This window comes from Rousettus aegyptiacus, unplaced genomic scaffold (assembly GCF_014176215.1).
Source record: "Rousettus aegyptiacus isolate mRouAeg1 unplaced genomic scaffold, mRouAeg1.p scaffold_m13_p_11, whole genome shotgun sequence".
Classification (NCBI taxonomy): Eukaryota; Metazoa; Chordata; class Mammalia; order Chiroptera; family Pteropodidae; genus Rousettus; species Rousettus aegyptiacus.
The window spans coordinates 91029961-91052770 of NW_023416286.1; the positions used below are offsets into that span (position 1 = coordinate 91029961).

The window sequence follows — 22810 nt, forward strand, 5'->3', positions numbered from 1 at the left end:
CTAGGCGCACGTGGGTACAAAGACCAGCTTTACCACCCGCGAACCTCAGTTTTATCGTTTGTAAAATACAAGTAATATTAGTTTCCACCGGATAGGGTTGTTGTGAAAATTACCCCACATGAGATTCTTAGCTAACCATGCACTGAGTAGCTGGTCAGTAAATGGGAGCTGGCAGAACAGATCCCTGTCCTGATTCTCCCACTGAGGAATCGCATCGCGTGGTCTTGGTCAGGTTTTTCTGAGCCTTCCTGCTCAGTTTCTTCATTTTTGAATCGGAATGCATAACATCCAGCCTTATTAGGATGATATAAAATGATACGGCGATACCTTTTTGTGAAAGTGCCTGCCCCGAACAGGCGCCTCGTCCTTTTCATCTCCATCGTCAGTGCAGAGGCTCAATAGATACTTGTCCTTAGCACATGGAATAGAAGAGTAAAACTTACTGGCTTTCCTTAGCTCTTTTTCTTAGTCAGGCAGTATCGATTTTGAGAAGATTCTTCAAGATGTGGGTACATTGCAGTGGTTCCATTTTCTGTGGCCAATGAATCTAAACCACTCAGACTGATGAACAAGTCTGTAAAGGCAAAGCGAGGCTGACTCTGTTCACAGTGTATAAAAAATACTCTGTGTGCTGCTAGGTGAGCTGATATTCTTACATGTTATATAAAGCCTAAAATGTTTTACTCAAGAAAACTGTTTTCATAGCCGGGATTTTCTGAAATGATGTATATTTGGATGTTCAAACCTTCTACCAGCTTCTGTGGAACTCTGTTTAAACTAAATGTTATTCAGAAGACCGGTAGTAAAAAAGATGAAACCAACACAGCTCCATTTGCCACAGGACTGGGGAACCCACTCTGTTCCACACACCCCAATCCCCAACGCCCAGCCAAGTGCAGTCCAGGGAGCACGGTTCGCAATCTCACATCTAAGCAGCAGGGTATTTGAAGTTATGTTTTCAGTTGTATGGTGAACTTGTCTATACCAGAGCTATATTTAAGAACTAGGATTCTCCCATCTTGTTCAAACCTGACAACAGACCGTTGTATTAAAATGCATTAGGGTCCTAGAGATTTGAAGAAAAGGGAATAAACTGCGAGCAGAGGAGAACGCTTTCTTCATCCCCGAAGCTCACCAGTAGGCGTCCAATCATTCTTGTCTTAAAGGCAGGATGTTCTGAGTGGCTGCATTTGTGCATGAACTTTCCTTTATTATGTAGCCTTTATTCTTTCAAGGAGTGTGCCTTTTTTTTTTTTTTTTTACAGCCATTTGCATTTGGAGGGCAGTGTACAATGCATTAAGCACCTATTGCATATTCATTGCTAGATACTATTTTAAAGTGCAAATCACAGTTTCTGCCTTGAGTAGTTTAGTATCTACCTAAGGAGACATGTCAAATATGTACATAAAACTGGAAAGCATAACTGATAAATGAAAGACGTGCTACAGAACACCAGCAAAAGGGAATGGTAAATGTAGACTAGCCACAGGAAACTAAACCATTTTGGAATTTTTCTTAGTAATGTGTTTCTCATGCTTAAATTGATAATTAAACAATAAAGTGTTCACAGCCCTGGTACAATGTTTTATGATTTCTTTCGCAAAATTCATTCTTTGTGATCAGACAATGTCTATTTGTCCCTGTGGGAGAATCTCCAAACCATAAGGTAAGACATAAATGGTCCACTGAACGATGTCCGCAAAGAACCAAATGGAACTCTTAAGTCCTTAAAATAATTATTTAAATATGTTTTATTTAGAATTTTTTTTAATTTAAAAAATCTCCCCAGTTTTATTGAGATATAATCGACATTGAACACTGTATTAGTTTAGGAGGTGGTGTATTTATGTTGCAAAATGGCATCACCACAATAAGTTTAGTTAGCATCCTTCACCTGCTGTAGTGACAGACTTTTTTCCTTGTGATGAGAGCCTTTAAGATTCAGTCTCTCAGCAGCTGCTAAATGTAAAGAAGCATCGCCGACCACAGTCACCGCGCTGTGCGCTCCGTCCCAGGACTGGTCTGCGTTGCAGCCTGGGACAAGCCGTACCTTTAGGCCACCTTTGTGCCTTTTGCCGCCTCCCGCCTATCGCCGGCATCCAGCAATCTGTTTTCTGTTAACATGAGTTCAGCTTTTTTAGATTTCACATAGAAGCAGGATCGTGCAGTATTTGTCTTTGCCTGTCTGACCTATTTCACTTAGCATGTTGACTTTGAGATCCATCCACGTTGTCACAAAGGGCAAGATTTCGCCTTTTACTGAATCATATTGCATTTTACACACATAGGTGTGTACCACGTTTTCTCTGCACATCCATCTGCCAGTGGGCATGCAGGTTGCTTCTGAGTCTTGGCTCTTATGAATAGTGTTGGGATGAACGCGGGGGTGCAGATGTATATCTCTCTGAGATAGTGACTTCCTTTCTTTTGGATATATACCTAGAAGTGGAATTGCCAGATCACGTGGTGGTTTTATTTTCAATTTTCTGAGGAACACATACTGTATCTAGAGCGGCTGCACCAATTTGCACGCCCACCAACAGTGCGCGAGGGTTGCCTTTTCCCCACGTCCTCCCGACACTTGTTATCTCTTGTCTTTTTGATGACAGTCATTGTAACAGGTGTGAGGCGACATCTCATGGTGGTTTCGATTTGCATTTCCCTGATGATTAGTGATGCTGAGAAACATCTTTTCATGTACCTGTTGGCCATCTGTGTGTCATCTTTGGAAAAATGTCTTTTCATTTTTTTAATTGGCTTGTTTTTCTGATCTTAAGTTCTCTATATTCTTTATATACTTTGGATAGTCACCCCTTTTGGGACATACAATTTGCAGACACCTTCTCCCATTCAGTAGGTTGCCTTTTCATTTTGTCGATGGCTTCCTTCACTGAGCAAAAGCTTTTTAATTTGATGTACAGTCATTTGTTTATTTTTACTTTTGCTAAGGAGACTGGTTTAAAAAATATTCCTAAGGCTGATGTCGAAGAGTTACTGCCTCTGTTTTCTTCTAGGAGTTTTATGGTTTCAGATCTTATGTTTAAGTCTTTACTCTATTTTGAATTTATTTTTGTAAATGGTATAAGATAGGGATCCAGTTTCATTTTCTTTTTTGCATGTAGCTGTCCAGTTTTTCCAATACCATTTATTGCAGAGACCGTCTTTCCCCATTGTATATTCTTGCCTCCTTTGTCATAGATTAATCGACCATATGCATGGGTTTATTTGTAGTCTCTATTCTATTCCAGTGATCTGTGTCTGTTTTTATGCCAGTATCATACCGTTATAATTACTAGAGTCATGTAATATAGTTTGAAATCAGGGCGCATGATATCTCCAACTCCGTTCTTCTTTTTCAAGATTGCTTTGGCTATTTGGGGTTTTTTGTGATTCATGCAAATTTTAGGATTCTTCATTCTAGTCTGTGAAAGATGCCATTGGTATTTGGATGGGTATTGCATTGAATCTGTGATTGCTTTGGGTAGTATGGCCATTTTAACAATATTCTTCTAATCCATGATGACAGTATATCTTTTCATTTATTTGTGTCTTCAGTTTCTTTCATCTGTCTTATAGTTTACAGAGTACAGATTTTTCACCTTCATGGTTAAATTTATTCCCAGGTATTTTATTCTTTTTGATACAAGTGTAAATGGGATTTAAAAAATTTTTTTCTTTTCGATCGTTATTAATGTTTAGGAACACAGTTGATTTCTTGGTATTAATTTTGTATCCTGTGACTTTTCTGAATTCATATACTCGTTCTCTTAGTTTTTTGATGGCATCTTTAAGACTTGTTTTTTTGTTTGTTTGTTGTGGGTTTTTTTCTTTTTGTAAGTATCATGCTATATGCAAATAGCGACAGTTTTATTCCTTACTTTTCAATTTAGATTTCTTTCCCTTTCCCTTTCCTTTCCCCTTCCCTTCTCTTCCTTTCCTTCCTTTTTCTTTTTTATGTTGCTTAATTGGTGTGGCGAGGATTTCCAATGCTATGTTGAATGCAAGTAGTGAGAGTGGGCGACTTTGTCTTGTTCCTGATTTTAGAGGAAAAGCTTTGAGCTTGTCACCATTGAGTATGATATTAGTGTAGATTTGTCATGTATCAGGCCTTTATTATGTTGAGGTACATTCCTTCTGTGCCTACTTCGTTGAGATTTTTCATTATAAATGGACATTGAATTTTACCAAATGCTTTTTCTGCATCAGTGTAGATTTGATAGGATTTGTATCCTACATTTTGTTAATGTGATGTATCATATTGATTGATTTCTTGGGTGTTGAACTGTTCTTCCATTCTTGGAATAAATCCCACTCGATTATGGTGTGTGAGCCTTTGAAGGTACTGTTGAATTCTGTTTGCTCATATTTTGCTGGGGATCTTTTCTTCTGTATCCATCAAGGATATTGGCTTGCAATTTTCTTTTCTTGTAGTGTCCTTCTCTGGTTTTGGTATCAGGATAATGCTGAAGTGTTCTCTTCTATTTTTGGAAGAACTTGAGGAGGATTGATATTAATTCTTCTTTAAATGTGGTAGAATTCAATGAAGCCATCTTGTCCTGGACTTTTCTTTGTTGAGAAGTTCTTGATTCAATCACATGACTAGTAATTAGTTGAGAAATTCTATTTCCTCATGATTCGATCTTGGTAGGTTGTATGTTTCTAGGAATGTTTTCAGTTTTTCTAGGCTGTCCAGTTTGTTCGTGTATAATCGTTCATAGAATTCTCTTATAATCCACAGTGTAGTGTCTCTTCATTCATTTCTGATTTTATGTATTTGAGTCCTCTTTTCTTTGTGAGTCTAGCTAATGGTTTGTCTATTTTATATTTTAAAAAATAGCTCTTAATTTCACTAATATTTTCTGTTATCTCTTTAGTCTCTTTTATTTTCAGTCTGACCTGTTATTTCCTTCCTTCTACTAACTTTGGACTTAGTTTATTCTTCTTTTTCTGGTTCCCTGAGGTATAAATTTAGGTTGTGTATGTGAGTTCTTTCTTTTTTTCTTAATGAAGGCACTGAGTGTTGTAAACTTTCTTCTTGGAACTGCTTTGGCTGCATGCCATAAGTTTTACTATGTTGTAGTTCCATTTTCATTGGTCTTAAGATTTTTTTAAAATTTCTCTTTTGATTTGTTTAACTCAAGGCTTGTTTATTTTATTCATAGCAGAATGTTTTACATGCTTATTCAGGAATAGATAGTGCATTTTGACATGCTCGGTGATTTGTTATTTAACCCCAAAAGGTTAGAATTAGCAAGTAACTGGCAAGGAACACCTAGAGGCTGGGACGGTGGCAGAGCTAAGGACTGAGACTGGCAGCGAAGGAGGCAGGCTCAGAACGGACAGGAGAGCCTAAATGAATAGCATTCTGTGACCGTCTAGTAGGAGGGCAGGCAAACCTCAGCAGACCTTAACAGTTTCTTTGTACTTGACTGATACTCATAATACTGCTTTGAGTCATCAAAGAAGTGTTAAATTAGGTTATTTACATTCCATTTTAAAATTGGCAAGTATATAATACATTTTCATAAGCATCCTTTATATTTATAATAATTATCATTCCCTGAATGCTAACCGTATGCTAGGTTATACTTATTCTTTACTTATATTATCTCATTTATCCTTAAAATAATCCGGGAAGTAGTTTTATCATGTCCATTTTACGTATGAGAAAATTATAACTAAGGGAGTTTAAATAAGCAAACCAAAGTTGTATAGCTACTGAGTGGTGGATCAGGATTTCGAACCTCTACCTGAGCGTCCCTAGAAGGACTTGCGTTCATCCTCTCCGGTGGGGATCATCTGTGCAAACTGAATTAGTTTGGACTTCACAGCGACCACCCTGTGCTTCGTCAGGCACTGCTGCTCCCATTTGAGGCCAAGAAAAGTTGAGTGCCTCAGATGAGATAACTCTTAAGTAGCAATCCGAGGATTTTGTCCTTGTTAGTGTGTGTTTGTTTGTTTGTTTGTTTTTCTTGCCTAGAAAAATGTACTCATGAGAAACATTTCCAACACCGGATAAATTAGGTTTTACAAAAGTAATATTAGGTTTATTTAACTTTCTTCTTTAATCTTTGTTTAGAGTGTAGATTCTAACAGCCAAGCTTTTCCCATAGGGTTCTCACAAAGTTAAATAAATTATGAGCTATGGAATGTTTTGAGATGCTCTGTTGAAACACAATAATGATAAAGCTAACGATTATGGAACACTTGTTACATGCCAGGCACTGTTTTAGCACTTTGTTGGCATTAACTAATTTAATCCTTACAGTTACTCTCCAGGGAATATTTTTTTCCTAGCCGTGGTTAACAATGAGGAAACCGAACCACAGAGAAGTTAGAAAGTCAACCGACGTTGCCCCATTATAAATGGCGATGGGACTAGAACTCAGCAGTCTTTTCTCTCTGGAGCCCAGACGCCTGTCTGTCAACCCGCACACACTGCCTTTGCCCAACGCAGTTCGCAGCACAATGGCTCAGTGTGGTCTACAGACTGTCGCTCCCGACCCTCTGTGCTGTGCTGTAGTTTTTAAATTGATCGAAAGTAAAGACTGGTGTTACAAAGGACCGAAGAAAAATACATGCAGCATTGAATCAGTGATTTATTCTGATGGTTCCTGGACTTAAGTGACAGACTGTAATTTCATATTTATCCACAAGATGGTGAAATTCTCATTAGTTATTAATTTCTTAAAATCCATGTAAACCATTAATTTATAATCTATGTTTGACACCACTTATTATAAGCACTTTAATTTCTTTTTACAGTCCATCTGCTGGCAAGGCCAAGATTAGAACAGCTCACAGGAAAATCATGATTTTGAATCACCCAGATAAAGGTAGGTACAATTCTAATTTTTCATAATATGTGGATTGGAATTGGCTCTGAATTCCTTTTGGTTTACTTATCGTAACTCATCATAAATGATTTATACTTGAGGTGGAAGTTTATATGCCACATGTACTGTTATTTTTCTTCTAATGAGTGAGGCTTTAGATTGGAGTCCAGTGACCCACAAAAGTGGTGGATTTATATCATGAGCTTTGAAGAACTTGGTTACTGACTTTTCTATATGACTGCCTCATCCCTGTTTGAGGCTCCTAGCATTTTCATTGAGAAGGAGAAAGCGTGAGTCATGGACCACTTGATTCTATAAACTGATTTGGGCATCATGCATCATGTTTGTTTAACCTTAAATATAAAAGCACAAGATTTAGAGGTTATCCTCTAATCTCCGAATGTAATGTGTCATAGATGATTCCGAATGTCTTAATTTTATTCCGGAAAGCTCTGAGACTGAGCCATTTATTTTTAACTGGCCAGGTTTTTAATGTAAATATATCTTACAGAAAGACAATTATTATAACTTTAACTACACTGCAGCTGCTGGAGAGAGAAAGCCCATATGTTCATTGCTGTTTCTGCCGTAGAGTAGCAGATGGTGGGGGCTCGCACTGTGTTTCAGAAGTCAGGGTAGAGGGTGGGGGAGGGAGCGGAGGGGTCCTCGGGTTCTTATTTATAGGCTTTCCGTTTTAGAATTATTCTGAAAAAAAACTGAACACAAATTTTGGATTCCTACCCATCTTAACCCTCACCACAATAAGGCGCTCCCCCTCCACCAGCTCCCTCACTTAATTACTTACGATAAAAATTCTTCTTACTAAACATTATCTCCTTTGGTGTTTGCGCTTGCTGTTCTTTCGTGTGAATAAACAAAGGAATAAACTTTGAAATGAGGCTTGACTTAAAATTTCTAAAGAGCTGCGACAGTCGACAGTCCCCGAGAGGTCCCGTGGCTGGGCTGGCAGAGCAGCCTCCTGGGGGAGGGGCGTGCCTGGCGCCTCCTGGCTGGCTTCTGTCCCCTAACAGCCTCTGTCCCTTCCGTTGTGGATCGCAGTAGGATCAAGCACCACACCTTCAGACGATTGACGGGTTATCGATTGTGCCTGCTGGCAAGGCAGCAAGTTCTAAAACGGATCTAAACGAATATGTATTTTTAGATATCTTCAGTCAAACAAGAAAATGTTTATACATCTTATGAGCCAGTAGCGTTTGAATTGATCAATTACTTGGTTTATTCTGAGACTGTTTACTTAGCAGAGGTGGATCGTTGCCTTCCTGGCCTGTGCTTGCTCAGAGCCTTCTGTCTGGCCCCATTTGGGTGGCAGGGCGTGAGGGAGGGACCCGCAAGCAGAAGGCCAGCATCGTCCTCGGACTTCTGCCTTAAGCAGAAGGCCAGCATCTTCCTCCGACTTCTGCCTTCTCGCCGGCGATGACCTTGAACACTCTCCTCAGCCTTCCAGATGTCAGTGTTTTCATCTACAAAACGAGGCGATGTCTTTCTAAAGCCCTCTTTGATTACACGATGCGATGTAATATCTTCATGGCCTGTTTAGGTGAAGAACCGGTAGCCTGTGTTTCTATTCAGATCACATTTTTAATTTAATAAAGATGCTTTAATCTTTTGGGATTGTTGTTCCCTCTAAGAACGTGTTGACAGTCACAGACATTTTGCCAATATTATTGCTCATTCGCCCCAAATTTTAAAATACTGGGATTTTTGGAGAGTTCCTGACTTCTAAAACCCATTTGTACACTCACAGTTAAGAGCGTCTGCTCTGGGAAAAGTATGGTAAATTAAGGAGTATCGGAATGACTGCAAGAAAAGAATTCTAAACAGAAGCGTCTTATTGTCCTTGGAGAGAGAAAGCTGGGGGTGTTTGGGGAAGTATGAGCATGTCCAACTCTTTTTTTTTAATTTTTCAATTACAGTTAACATTCAATATTATATAGATTGAGATGTACAGCATAGTGGTTAGACATTTATATACCTTAGGAAGTGATCCCCCCAGTAACTCCAGTACCACCGGACGCCACACGTAGTTGTTACATATAATTGACTCTGTCCCCTGTGCTGTACTTTACATCCCTGTGACCGTTTCGTAGCTGCCAATCTGTACTTTGTAATCGCTCCACCTTTTTCACCCAGCTCCCCCAACCCCCTCCCATCTGGCAGCCACCAGTTTCTTCTCTGTATCTATGAATTTGTTTCTGTTTTGATTGTTCATTTTGTTTTTAAGAGTCCACGTATAAGTGAAATCATATGGTATTTGTCTTTCTCTGTCTGACTTATTTCACTTAGCATAATACCCTCTAGCTCCATGACAATGGGCAACTCTTAATTTTGCCTCCTCTTTTTATAATTCTTCATCATGTTTGCTCCGGCCGGATCAGCACTGAGTGTTATGGGTGGTCGCAAAAACTTAAGCCCTCTATCCGGTGCTTCTGAAATTCACAAATGTTCCCCCACCCCTAAGTGATTTTCTGTTGGTTTTGCTACCTGCTGCTAGAATGAAGTTAGAACTTCAAACATGAGATCAGCTGTCATTTGTTACACATTTCATTATCATCTTGTGCAAAGGAAGTGACACTAGAAAATTAAGTGTGAGAAATGGCTGAAAATAAATTTTTTTTGTAACCAGTTTTAAATGAGCATTCAGATGTGTTTTGAGAAAAAGGAAATTTTGCTATTTCAGCTTAGTAAGATAAAAGGTTAATGCAGTGAAAAAATCTCAGGTCATTGATCTGTTGCTTTTAGACTAATATCTTTTAGATTACATGTTGTTTGATTGCTGAAGAAAGAGGTTAGTTGCTATGAAATCAGTACTTTGATATTGATGCCCAATGACAACAGAAAGGAGAGTCAGCCAGACATGTGAAACGCTGGAGAACCGGGCGGTCTCTCACGGGCTGTCCCGTCCGCTCAGTGCAGTTCACGCGTCCGTGCCAGGACACTGCGTACGCGCACTAAGTTAGAAACAGAGCTCGGAAGGAAGCGGCCAGAGACCTTTATAGTGATTTGGCCTTGCCGCGGCATCCAATGTGTGATGCTTCTGTGTTTTGTAAAAGTATCAGTCCACCATAGATTGGAAAATTGTTTTCAAAACACGTGTCTTCACCGTCTTTTGAGAGACGCTGATCTAAATCAGCACTGCCTCCTAAATCAAGACTGTTTCTGCTCTATCCTGGGAAAAATGGCCTGTTTGCTGTCCATAAGGATTTTTAGTGATGGAGAGCTTCCTGTTTTGCAAGGCAGCCCGCTGGTAGGCAGCTCTAACTGCTAGCAGGTTCTTCCTTACATTCTGCTGAAGTCTGCCTGCCTGCAGCAGATTCTCAGTCTTTTCCTATTTATACTCTCTTTTAATAAACATATTCTCACTCTTTGTTAATAGTATTTAAATCAAAATTATTGGGATTAAAAACAAATCAAAGGTAATTATACCGTTGAATGGATTTTCCCTGATTACTCTCATTGTAAAAGGAGCTGAATTTGACATGAAGCCCTGGTGATAATATATTGCAGTTTCTTACAATGTATTATGCTTAAAAGATGAATTGTAAACATTTAGAAAAAGAAAGATATGATCGCCAAGAGTCAACATGGATTCACTAAAAAAAAAAGTCATGCCTAATTAGCTCTATTTCCTGTTAAATAGATACACTAGGCTTATTTGTTTCAGAGGGTTCATCTTTCCTTTTCCTTCAACATTTTAATTAGATTTAAGGCTTTGTATTTGAGTTTTTTTGTTTTTTGGTTTTTTTTGGCAAAGAGATCATTTTGTTTTATCACATTGATCTTCCTTAATGAACGGTGAGATCTTTATGTAAGAAAAACAAGAATTGAGCAACTACAAAGGATGGTTGGAAGGACCAAATGAAATGATGTATTAGGAAAACGCCTAGTCCCTGTTCTCATCAACATGGTCTTGATCGTAGGTTTGCCGAACCCCAGTGATTTTTGGACAGTATGAATTTGTAATGTCACCTACCTACATACAGATCAACAAAGCTCCAGTTTTTCAATAAACTTTTAAACATTGAAGTATAAGTTCATAAAAGTACACATTGTAAGTATACAACTCAGTGAATTGTCACAAAATGGCCCCATTTATGTAGCCCGTTCCCAAGTTCAGACATAAAACCATAAAAACACTTTCCTTGGGTACTTTTCGAGTCACTCCTCCTCCCCCAGATGTGACCGCTCTCTTGACTTTTACCACTGCAGATTAACTTGGCTGTTTTGAACCTAATGTAAGTGGAATCATAATGTGTGTAGTCTTCTATAGTTAGTTGTCTTTTCTCATTCACCGTCTTTGTGAGATTCATTCATGTAGCAGTGAATGATATTGGAGTAAGCCATTACTTTATCGCTGTACACTATTTTGTGGTAGTGAATAGCCCACCATTTATTTATCTCTTTTTTCTGTTCAGTTGTCTCTTTTTCTTACTGTCTTTGGGGAATGCTATATATTCTGGTATTTTAGATATGAGTTCTTTGTATTGCAGATATCTTTAGGGCTTGCTTTTGCATATGCTTAATGGTGTTCATTCATGAACAGAAATTCTGAATTTTAATATACTTCAGCTAATCAAACTTGCCCTTTATAGTGCTTTTTGGTTTTGCTCAGGAAATTTTTGTCTATCTCAAGATCCTGAAATCTTCAGGTCATGAAAATAATTTATGGAAACATTATCTTAAATAATTTTATCGGTAATAAACTGGAATCGATTTTTGTATATGGTATGAAATAAGGGTAAAGGTTCAATTATTTGTATATAGATAGCCAAGTGGTCCAGCATTATTTATGGAAAAGGGCATTCTTTCCCCAGGAAGGCCTTTGTTACAATAGCTAGAATCTCCCATATAGTGTTAAATAGAAATTATAATACTAAATATCTTTTTCTTATTGCTGATCTCAAAGCTAGAGCTTTCAAGATTTTACTATTAAGTATGATAATTACTATATTTTTTGATATTTCTATTACATAAGTTTCCTTTTATTTTTACTTTATAAAAGTTTTTATTGTGAATTTGTATTGTTTTCTATACTTACTATGTGACATTTATTCTTTACTCTGTTCATATGATATATTACATTGATTAATTTTCTAATTTTAAACCCAATCTTGGATTCTTATTATAAACCTAATTTAATTAGTAAACAATAACAAATACATTTAGGGAATCCTAGTGTTTGGAAATTAATTAGTATACTTCTAAGTAACCCTAATCCATGCATCACAATAGAAATTAGTGTTCAAGAGAATTAACAAAGTCAGTGGTTAGCTCTCTGAATGAATAAATAAATAAATAAATAAATAAATAAATAAATAATAAACTTCATACTAAAGTATTTAAAATTTATGTGAAATAAATTCCAGGAAAAACCTCAAAACTGACATAAGAAGAAATGGAAAAATCAAGAGAATCCTATCTATTTGAGCATCTGAATCTTTAATTAAAAACTCCCACAAATAAAAAACCTGGCCTCAATATTTTATAAGTGAATCTACCCCCCTTAAAAAAAAATGGAAAAAAAAAACACATTCTAACTCTTTTTGTGAGGATAGCATAGAAAGATTTCACAAGATGTACATAGACGCAATAACAAGCAAAATATTAGCTCTTCAGAACTCAAAAGGTTCCTTGGCGCCGCTTCCCGTCCCCAACGCCTACCCCAGTGCGGGCAGCGTTCCGCCTTCGGCACCGCGGATGAGAGATGTCTCTTTTAGCGTTTCATCTAAGTGGAATTGTATGCGGTATATGCTTTTCACGTTTGGTTTTTTCAAAGGGAAAAAGCAGTGCAAATTGCTGGGCTCGTCGCAGTGCATTTTGCTCATGTGCAGGACCTGGGCCCTCGAGACTCGGCTGACTTGGTGGCCTCCGCTCCCTTCATGCTGACGGGCTGGGGTTTTATGCAGCCCCTCTAGTCGGTGTTAATGGTTGGCTCATGAGAGCCCAAAGCGGAAGGGCTCCAGCAGCGTTTAGTGGGAATTCAGGGGTGCAGAGGTCAAGGGCGAGAGCGAGTCTCCTAATTCAATGGAATGTAGGTGATTTCCCCAAGAAATCGGAGCAGGGTCGAAGGATGCGCGCGTGTGCTGTTTCCGCTGAGTGCAGGATCCGCTGCACAGCAGCCCAGCCGTGCCCCCACTGCGATGCCCCCGCTCGCTGGCACGAGTCAGGGGGCTGCGGGAAGCCCCCGCCTTGCAGACTGCACAGCTCCTCGCCGACAAGACCTCAGTGTGAATCAGACACCACTTGAAGGGGATGTCGGGGCTGTAGTTTTTGACTTAGGGATTTTTCCAAATCTCGGAAGGCGGAATGAGGGTAGAATGAGAGCCGAGCCAGAGTTTCTACCGCTGACCCTCCAACCTAGCGAGAGCGGCAGTTCAGCCTCATTCTGAATAAACTCATGTTTTCGCTAACATCGCCATCAAAAAATACAATGTTTAACGAGACTTTCAATCTTCTGTGCCTTTCCTTTTTTTCTGTCTGCTAAGCGAGCACACTATGGCCTGTGATTTAAATATCCAGAATGCATTTCAATCGAAGGCTGTATTTTGAGTTCAGTTAATATCTTAATATTTGTTGAAGATCTGCAAGATGCCTGGCATTACCTTGGTAACTAAAAATTTCAATGGCTTACTTACCAAAATTGACATTACCTAATTCTAAGAGCATTTTCAAAGGTAATCGTGAAATCAGTTTGTTTCATAACGAAGTACCTGCGGAAACCTTCACCAGTGTCATCGTAAATCGTGCTGTGCATTCCAGGACACCTTGCCGCCTACCCCGTGCGTGTTTGTAGTGATGCGGAACTTGATGCAGGAATGTCAGCGGTGTCGAGGGCAGAGAGCCGCAGTAGCTGCCCCGGCCGCCCCCGCGGCCCCGGCGCCCGCGCCCCGAGCTCTGCTCGTCCACCTGCTTTTCCTGCCTGTCTCCATTAGTCACGTGAGCGGATTGATTATCATTGAAAACTCTAGATGAGTCGGACAATTTACACCAATGCTATCTCGATGTTTTTTGGTTTGTTGTAAGCTACTGTGGTCTTACAATGTTTTCAACAGCTAAAGGGGAGAATAAAAAAGAAAAACATGGGGAAACTGGCGAACTGTAATATACTTGTTATCTTGAGTGTCAAGGGAAGTGTTCAGGACTAGCAGTTAGAAGGCGCGTGAGGATTAAACAGGCTTAACGTGACAGTTTGGGGCTAGGATTTTTATATGTCAGGGAGTTCTGTTTGTGATTTATAATGATTCTGAATTTGAAATTCACCTCTATCTTCCTCTTGCTGTTTGCATTAGAAAGAATTCATTGCAAAGAACTCTCAAAAGAACTATCTTAATTTTATTTTAGGGCACAGGAAATGTAAGACTGTTTCATAAGTATTCTAATAGGATCGTTTCAGAGAACAGGGAGCATTTCCTTTATCATTATTTTTATTATTCATTTATTGTTTAATCTATTAGTAAATGTGATTTTTAGAGCTGGGTAGTACATAATTAGTTGCCTTTTCTAACATGTATTTTATTTTTGTGAAATTATAAGATTTGATTGGACTCCAAAAGATCCCTTGAATTACTTTACCTACTTCAGAAAGATATCCTCCTTCAAAGATAAATATTTTTCCCTCTTAAAAAAAATAGTCTTGGAGAAAGACCATTATTTTATTTACCTATCACACACTTAATTTCATAGAATTTTCTGGTTAAATATTTGAGTGGTAATGTCTGACTAGTGAAATGTTTTGAACATTTTTCAAATTATTCCTGATCATAACTTTCGTTATCTTTCTCAAAGGTTATCTTTAATTGTTGGGTATCTGTAATGCTTCACTAAAGTTTAATTTATGCTGTTTTGATTTCTAGTGAGCTTATAAAATATCTTGCCAGAGGATGAATGTGTGGGAAAATATCGGAATTATAATTAAGAGTGTTTTTCATGTTTGAGACTTTAAAAACTGCCAGTAATCAGTATGTTTTAACCCAGTTACTTTTCTTTGTCCTCAGGTGGGTCTCCCTACTTAGCCACCAAAATTAATGAAGCAAAAGACTTGCTAGAGGCAACCACCAAACACTGACTGCTCCAAAGGGCAAACGAGGAACTTAAAAAACAAAGTCCTGCAAACTGACCTCACCTTCCACCGTCAGAATTTCATACGTGTGCTGACCACGAATGATAACCCATTTATTTCACTATTAAGCTGTATGATAATAAAAGTTAAAAATCTGTCTTTTTATTATCTTTTAAAGGAATGCCTTAAAATTCTGTAACCGATCTGTTTTCCTTATATTCTGACTTTCTCCGCGATGGTCTTCCATTTTAAGACTTTTTTTCTTTTTGTCCTAAATCTTCCTCTTTCCCCTCCCCCACACAAAGGTACCCCCCAAAATGTGATCATTAGTAAGGTAATTGGTATTTGTGAGCAGTGAGTAGAAATGTTTTTACTGCTTATATTTATACTCGCATGGTCCCTTGTTTCCTCAGAGGAATTCAGTTCTCTGCCTGTGTGAGGTGCTTTAAACATTTTGAGGCCACTGACTACTACCCCATGGGGACATGATGCGAAGCTTAATGGTGTTTTCTAAAGCAGTGTTTAGGACTTGCTAAAGAACTCTGTTCTCTCTGAGACCCTACGGCTGAAGCTCGAGAACTTAGAGAGCTACTAAAATGATGAAAGATTTACGCAATGAGCCCTGTGAGGAAAGGCCGACAAGAGCCGGGAGAAGTCTCAGTACTCGGTATTTAATTATCGTCTTCGGTGCTGGGTGTTTATTCAGTTACTCATTCTACAGATATTTATTGACCACGTAGAACGTGTAAGAGGCTGTAATGGGCCGGCTGAGAGTTACAGGTGTGAACCAGTGCTGGATCCCGACCCCAGGGGACTTCTTTTCAGAAGGGCGAAGCACATGGATGTGATTGGAGCCGTACACGTGCCGTGCTCAAAGCGCTCCAAGGAGGAGAGACAGTTTGAACCGAGCATCGGGGGAGCCACACAGAGCGAGCGACGTGGAGCTGGGCTTTGGAAACGGTCAGCTGCCCCGTGCGGTCGGCGGGCCAGGTCGGCCAGGACAGCGGCCGTGGGCTGCCCGGAGCCCCGTGATTATAGCGCGGGGTTTCTCAGACGCAGGGGACCAGGGGACTGACCGTGGCCCTGGAGGCTTGGCCCTGTGATCTGCACCGCACCGCATCATGTTCCCAGAGCGGCCCCTGACCCCCAGCCCGAGGAAACGGGCCCGGACAGAGCACCAGCAGTACGGCCCCGTCCCCTTCCCTCACTCTGGGGTCGCCCCAGGGACACCGAACTGCCGCGTGCCACCTGCCTTGAAGGACTCCCTAGCAGCCTGGGCGCGGCTGCCAGGCGGCTCCGCCCCGTGGTTCGCGAGTCCTCGGGGCTGCGGGGCTGCGGGGCCCCTCTGGGGGGCTCCCCCGTGCTAGGCGGGCCGGCAGCTCCCGTGCCTGCGCCCGCTAACGGCCAGTAGCTCCCCCTCCGTGGTGACAACCCAAAACGTTTACAGACGTTGCCGAATGGCCCCGGGAGGGAAAAGCACCCTTGGCTGAGAGCCGCTGCTGTAAACATTTGGTGGGGGTTTTTTGGTGGTTCTGGAAAAAGTAACGAGAAGGGCCAGCCCCCTGACGGCGGGTCCGGGTCTGTCTGGTTTGCCGCGACGCTGGCACCAAAAACGAATCCCGCTTCATTCCTCGCTTTGCAGCACTTGTAACTTGGCCCCTGTGTCCCGTGCCTGGTTTCTCCTACTGCAGTGTGAGGACCTCTGGCGCGAGAGCGTCGTCACTCACCCCCGTGGCACACCGGCGCGGCACACTTGTACCTAAAGAGGTCCTACGGCCGTCAGTACTAAGGGCACGTTTTCTGACTCCTGCGCTTCGAAACACGCTACTGCTAATTTTGGACGTTTCGCAAAGCAATACCGTGGCCCCCTCAGGACACACTTTTTAAGGGACGTGTTCTGATGTATATGGTAGTCGTGAGAATTTGAGTCCCCGGCATTAGCTTGGAATTTCCTTCATTCCCGCTTTCCTGCTAAGCGTGGTGATGGAACCAGATCTGGTTTTGAATACTGTCCTCCCATTACGTGACCTTGGACAAGGAAGGTGCAAGTCTATAATTGCCTCGTCCGTAAAATAAAGGAACTTCGCCTATCGAATAAGATTGTAGGGAATAAGGATGTGTGAAGCATTTAATCACATAGCGAATGCTCAAAACTATAATTATCTCTTCTTTGACCGCTCCTTTCAATTCATTGTAAATCGTAAAATACCCTGGATTGTTTGAGGAGTCTTCTAGTAATCATTTACTTCACTCTCAAATCTGCAATTTGGAAGCATACGGTGAAGATCACGTACCTGTTCCACGCCGCCTGGACCGGGCCGCTCGACCAGGGCAGGAGCCACTTCATGCCGGTGCTGGAGCTCAGCCGTAGCCTGTTCCTCTCTGCGGAGCCTCCCCGCAGGCCGCGAGAGCATCATCACACCGCGGTAGCCATGTGACAGCGCACATGGTCCGCGGGGAGGAAGCGGAAGCTGCAGACTCAACGTGGGTCTGAAAGCTGGATGCGTTCCCACAGTCAGGCCTGCCGCGAGTCAACGGCAGGTGATATGGAGGACTGGGAAAGAATTCGCCGTGTAGCAGGGCGGGGTTTGAACCTCCCCTCCCCTTAATCAAATCAGTCAAGACAGCGTTTTAAAAAACTTGTCAGGTGTGTAGAATGTAAATAACAACGAGCTGAAGTTGTTTCAGGTGATACAACTGCTGGTTTAGGTAGATACTAATTCGGTGCTCATTGTCTAAACAGCAGTGTCCTTTTAAAATTGGAGTTTAAACAGCTACGCACCCTCAACTCATTATGTGTAAAAAGCTTATTTGAATGGTTACCTACGTTTAGTAAAGATTGCTTTTGCATATTTGCTGTCATTGCATATCTTCTTAATTAAGTTCTTTGTTGATATTGCAGTTTCTGTTTATTATATGTTAGATGCAATCTGAGGGAGCAGCAGGAAGGACCCTTTAAAAACAGAATTACCTCTCGGCTTCCAGGGAAAGAGTGAGTCAAAAAGACGGTTGATGAAGGGGAGACCAGAAGGCCATCGAGACTGCGGTCGATGGAAGTTAGGAAAAACGTGTGTCAGTTGTGGAAGTCGTCCTTTTATTTAATCTTCTCACCATTTCCTTTAGTTGGTCTGAAATGCATTTTAGTCATTCAGCAAATATTGAACACTATGTCAGACGGTAAAGATATAAAACAAATTCATTCTTAAAATGAGTGCTATGCTCAAACTAAATTGAAAAACAAGATTCTCAAGCATAGAGAATTCTGTTTTTGCTTGCTACTTTTGAATTAAGAAATCCATGTTTATGATTACGGAGCAGGGTCATTAAAAATAATATATTTATCCAAGTACAGCTTTTGGTTATCATGGGAAATCTCACACGCATAAAGGAGTTCTTAGTGACTTAACCTTCAACACGTTCGGCAATTAGCTTAACGTAGCTTAATTGCATTTGTGGGAGATGATCAGTTAGTCAGGCCAATGTGAAGTTTCTCTGGCTCAGCCCACTTAGGGTGAGCTCCGGAGGCCGCAGAGGGACGTTAAATGTCCCCGTCTGGCAGCTCATTTCACGGGTGGAGCTGCGCCACCCACAGGCGCGCTGCCCCTCGCTCAGGGCTCGCCTCCTGGGTGAAGGTGTCAGCTCCCGGGGCGTCTGGTGGCTGTGGGCAAATGTGGCAGCGTCACCCCTCATTGCAAGGCAGCCCGAAGCACATACCCCATTCACATGAGGTCTGCATCATCTACCTGTCAAAAGCATTCTATGAATTACGAGCTAAAATTTTATTTATGGTGGAATTGTACTCATTAGGAAATTAGAATTTTCGTTAGTATGATTTATTAGCTAGAGAAGTGGAGGTTCTCTGGGCTCCTGTTTTAGGTGGAATCTGAGTGATCTGGATTATCGCCTACCAGTGAAATTTGCAGGGCCCGGGAGACCGAATGTTCCTTCTAATGATTTTTGTGAGCTAAGTAGCTATTGTTCCCAGCTGAGTGCTCTTTTCCTCTTTTTCTTGTTGCTGAGCAAAAGGATTTATAAAAAGCCTTTAAAAAAATATTAAAAACCCTGCTCAATTGAAATGCAAGTTCATTAACTACCGTTCATTTCTCTTCCCACCATAATAACGCTCGCCCGCTCCTCTCCTTTCAGCAGCGCCCAGCAGCACCGGTCAGCTTTTGAAGTCTGAGCAGACCGTTACGTAGGTATAGATATGCAATCTCCAGCATTAAGAGGGGGTTTAATTTCACGTCGGCAGAATATGTCACTCAGGCTAGATGTCGCCCATCAATTTCGAATTAGTAGCTCAGCTTAGAAAAGAAAAATGTCCCTGGAAAATTAAATCAACAGTGGGAAACTTCATTTGATTTCGACGAGATGAAAATCGTGTTCAGATACCGGCTTGGTATTGACATCTAAGCTATAGTGCTGAGGACCAAGAAATTAGAATCGGCTTCTTATCATAAATCCAGAACATTTTAATAATAGCTAAGACTGGTACCAAGCATCCTACCTGCACTCTGTGTTCACAGCACCGCCGAGAGACCTTTACTATTATTACTACCCTCATTTGCAGGTGAAGAAAGTAAGGCTCAGGGGAGTTCACGAGCTATTCCAAGGTGACATTCCTCATAAGCGGTGGGACTGGGCTCCAAATCCGGTGTCGCTCATGCTTTTCCATTCTTTTGCTTTAATTCTAGGCATGTGGGAACCATAGTGGAATGAAGGGGCTTGCTTGGCTCTTAGCTCATCCTTTGATGGTTGTGACCTTGGTTATACAGATGGAGAAAACAGGTTGATGGAAGGATCCAGGGTCGTTTGGCGTGATGACCAAGAGTACCTAATGTCTAATCCTGCCCTGGAAGCGTACGACGTCCACCCACATGCACATTGCAAAAGCTCAGTGGCAAAGTCATCGGCGTGGGTCCCCGTGCCTTCCAGGGGAATGGAGGAAATGGATGAGGTTTTATTGGAAATATTCATGGGCAAGAGCTTCCTAGGAGAACATCTAGAACGAGGTTCACAAGACAGCACATGAAAACGGAGCAGCAGAGCTTGCGAGAGAAATGAAGAAATTGTGCAATAAAATAAAGACGAGAATAAGAAGGCTGAATTTACTGGAAGGAGCAGAGGGGCAATGAAGAAAATTAAGGTTAAAACATGAGAACTGAGATGAGATAACTTGCAGCATTTGAAAAGGAATCGCAGTGCTCAGTAAATGTTCTTTGAAAATTGCTTTCCAATATTCCCCAACTGTGAACTGGGTTATTTGTTCATGCCATGCTTTTATGCCAAATTCCAACATTTTATTTTGTAGTTATAGAGTGTTTGATAGAACCCATGGAACTTTAGTCACCAATCTAAGACTGTTTTTGAGGTTATCACTTAACTTTTTTTTTTTTTTGCCTTCGGCTGCTCTAATCAAGTGGTGAAAAGGTTCCTAACTCTCCGAGAGGTGGTTTCTGGCCTCTCACGACTCTAACGTTCACAGCAGACTTGTGAGTTTCCTGAACATTAGTTACACCTCTTCAGAAAAGAGGGCATCCCAGTGCCAGCTCAGGCACCCTGCCAGTGTCTACAAGGGTCATCGGCGTCTTTGCTCTTCCGTTCAGTGGATGCGGCTGATCAAGAGTTGATTTCGGAAGTGTTTACGGTTTGGCTTTCCTGCCTCTGGAGTAGGATGAATAATGTGTGTCCTCTGGTGGCGAGATGTCAGCCCGTGTCTGCATGGTCTGCACCTCAGGCTGCTCCGGAACGCCGTACAGTGCTGGGTTGCAGAAAGAGCAGCGAGTACACGCAGAAACGCAACCGCCCCTGACCAGCCCCGCCTGGACACGACTTATGCCGCTGGTCCTCGGCTTCTAGGCGCGTGTGTATTGAGTTTGCATTCTAGTCTATTCCACGCTGTACTTATATATTTAATACTTGTTTGGGCTTTCTTTCCCCCCCTTTATAAACAGATTTTTTTTTTTAATATGTGAAAATAAATACTGGTGTGTTTGTTTTGCTTTAAAATTATAAAAGATAAACTGCAAGACACGTTTATCTAGTTTTCTCAATATCATTAACATTAAATATGACTTGCTAAAACTGAATTTAGGCTCCGTTTTTTTCCCAGCCCCACTCTCGAAGACAAGATTCTGTTCTTCGGCCGTACTGTGAGCTCCCGCACGCTCTCGCCTTTATTTCATTCGGTCCCCGCCCCCAGTCATGAGACGCTTGTCCCAGCCGTCCCTCAGAACTCGGTGTCGATTAGTTCACTGCTAAAGGCAACTATTAGAAACCAAGATCACACACATGTGGATTTTCTCAGAAGCCATTAATGAGACCTGGGTTTTTACCCCTCATTCCAAAATAGGCAAGGGAAAAATAAACAGAAATCAGCCCGGCGACACTTTAGAATTGATGTTTGCGCTTATCCTGTAATGCAACTACCAAAGAAGGTGTCTGGGCGCTTGGCTCATCCCCCTGTTTCTTGCCTCAGGTGCGTTCGTGTCCATTTTTGGGTTGCAGCACGTTCGCCTGCATGAAGAACTCTCAGCAGAGACCTCGCTAATAGAGTCGCCAACACAAGCAAACTGTCACCGCTTAAAATATACTGTCAGAGACGTCCGCATCAAGGCCCGGGTCCCAGGCTTGCTGTACGTAAAGAATAAGGCCCCTCTTCAACCTCCAGCTTCTGACAGGGCAGACAGGACGAGAGTGCGGACGCCCGAGTCCTCTGTTCCTCCCTCCTGTCCTTCCATCGCCCTTCTGTCCCCCTGACGTCCCCCCATCCCCCAAGTTGTGCCCCGTGAAATGGTCACATCTTAATTATCCGCCAAGGCCAGGTAGACCTTCAGCAGGTACAGTGCATGTTGCAGTCACTGAACCGGCCTGGAAGAGTCTTTCTGTCATGAGGCAGCGCCCTGTGACCTGAGTTAAGAGCTACAGAGGAGGGGAGACGGACAGAGATGGGCTAACGTAACGTAGGGGCTCTGCCCGCCGTGAACGACGAGCGCGAATCTCGTCTTGCCAAGGGCGGAAGACGCTTTTCAAACAGCCCAGTGAATTAAGAACAATACACAGAGCCGCGTGGCGACCGCGTTACGTTGGACTCTGTTGATCTGTGTGTTGAACATCAGTTTTCTGTACGGACATGATCGAGTCCACGTTACCATGACGCGAAACTGCAGGAAGACGTATGGCGTGTGGGCTGTTAGCTTTTAACACATATGACAAAGGGGAAACTCAGAGGAAACCTGAAAATAAGCAACTGATAAAATTATTAATTTGAATTTCTTGCTCAAAATACATGTGACAGCTATTTCCTACATACCCTCCGTGTAGAAATACAAAGACAGATGGATGATTTAAAACTCCTGCCATCTCCCTTTTGGGATTAGCTTTTTGTAATGGACTGAGAAAGTCTAAGGGGTGGTCTCCAGGGGCCGCTGGGTCCTTCAGCGATGCCTCTCTCAGGACTCCACGTAAAGCGACTGTTGTCGGCCAGTCCCCCGGCCTCTTGTATTTCTTAATGTCAAGGGACGAGGGTGTTTGCCCCCAAGGCCCGGCTGACAGTTCCTCCTGGGGAAAGAACTCCCTGGCTGACAAATCTGTCACTGGCCTAAACTGACTGCAAGTGTCTGGAGCCACGAACACCTGGTTAGTGGAGGGCGGCGGGGGACCAGGCAGTAATTCGGAGCCTCGGTCACCGGCGGCTATGGAATCACTGCAGTAAAAAATGGTTTCGCGGCCACACTGATCAACCAAAGGAGATTTAAAGGTTTCTAGTGTTCTGGTGACAACCAGGGTTCCGACCTTCTGGACTCAGTGAGGACATTCCTGGCGGCTGGCTCTCTGCTTCAGGTTCTGCGTCCCCTCCCAACCCCGACAAGAACCATTTCTCGTTCTCAAGGTTGC

At 42.0% G+C, this 22810-nt stretch overlaps 1 protein-coding gene across 1 annotated transcript in view; it reads left to right on the forward strand.

Annotated features, from left to right (window-relative positions):
- The window catches only part of DNAJC15 (DnaJ heat shock protein family (Hsp40) member C15), a 40787-nt gene extending 25944 nt beyond the window's left edge, over nucleotides 1–14843 (forward strand). The window contains exons 5-6 of the mRNA XM_036228925.1: nucleotides 6767–6837; nucleotides 13615–14843. Coding sequence (XP_036084818.1) covers nucleotides 6767–6837; nucleotides 13615–13787 — 244 coding nt within the window. The 3' untranslated portion in view covers nucleotides 13788–14843. The remainder of the gene's footprint in view (nucleotides 1–6766; nucleotides 6838–13614) is intronic.
- Nucleotides 14844–22810: the final 7967 nt, after the last annotated feature.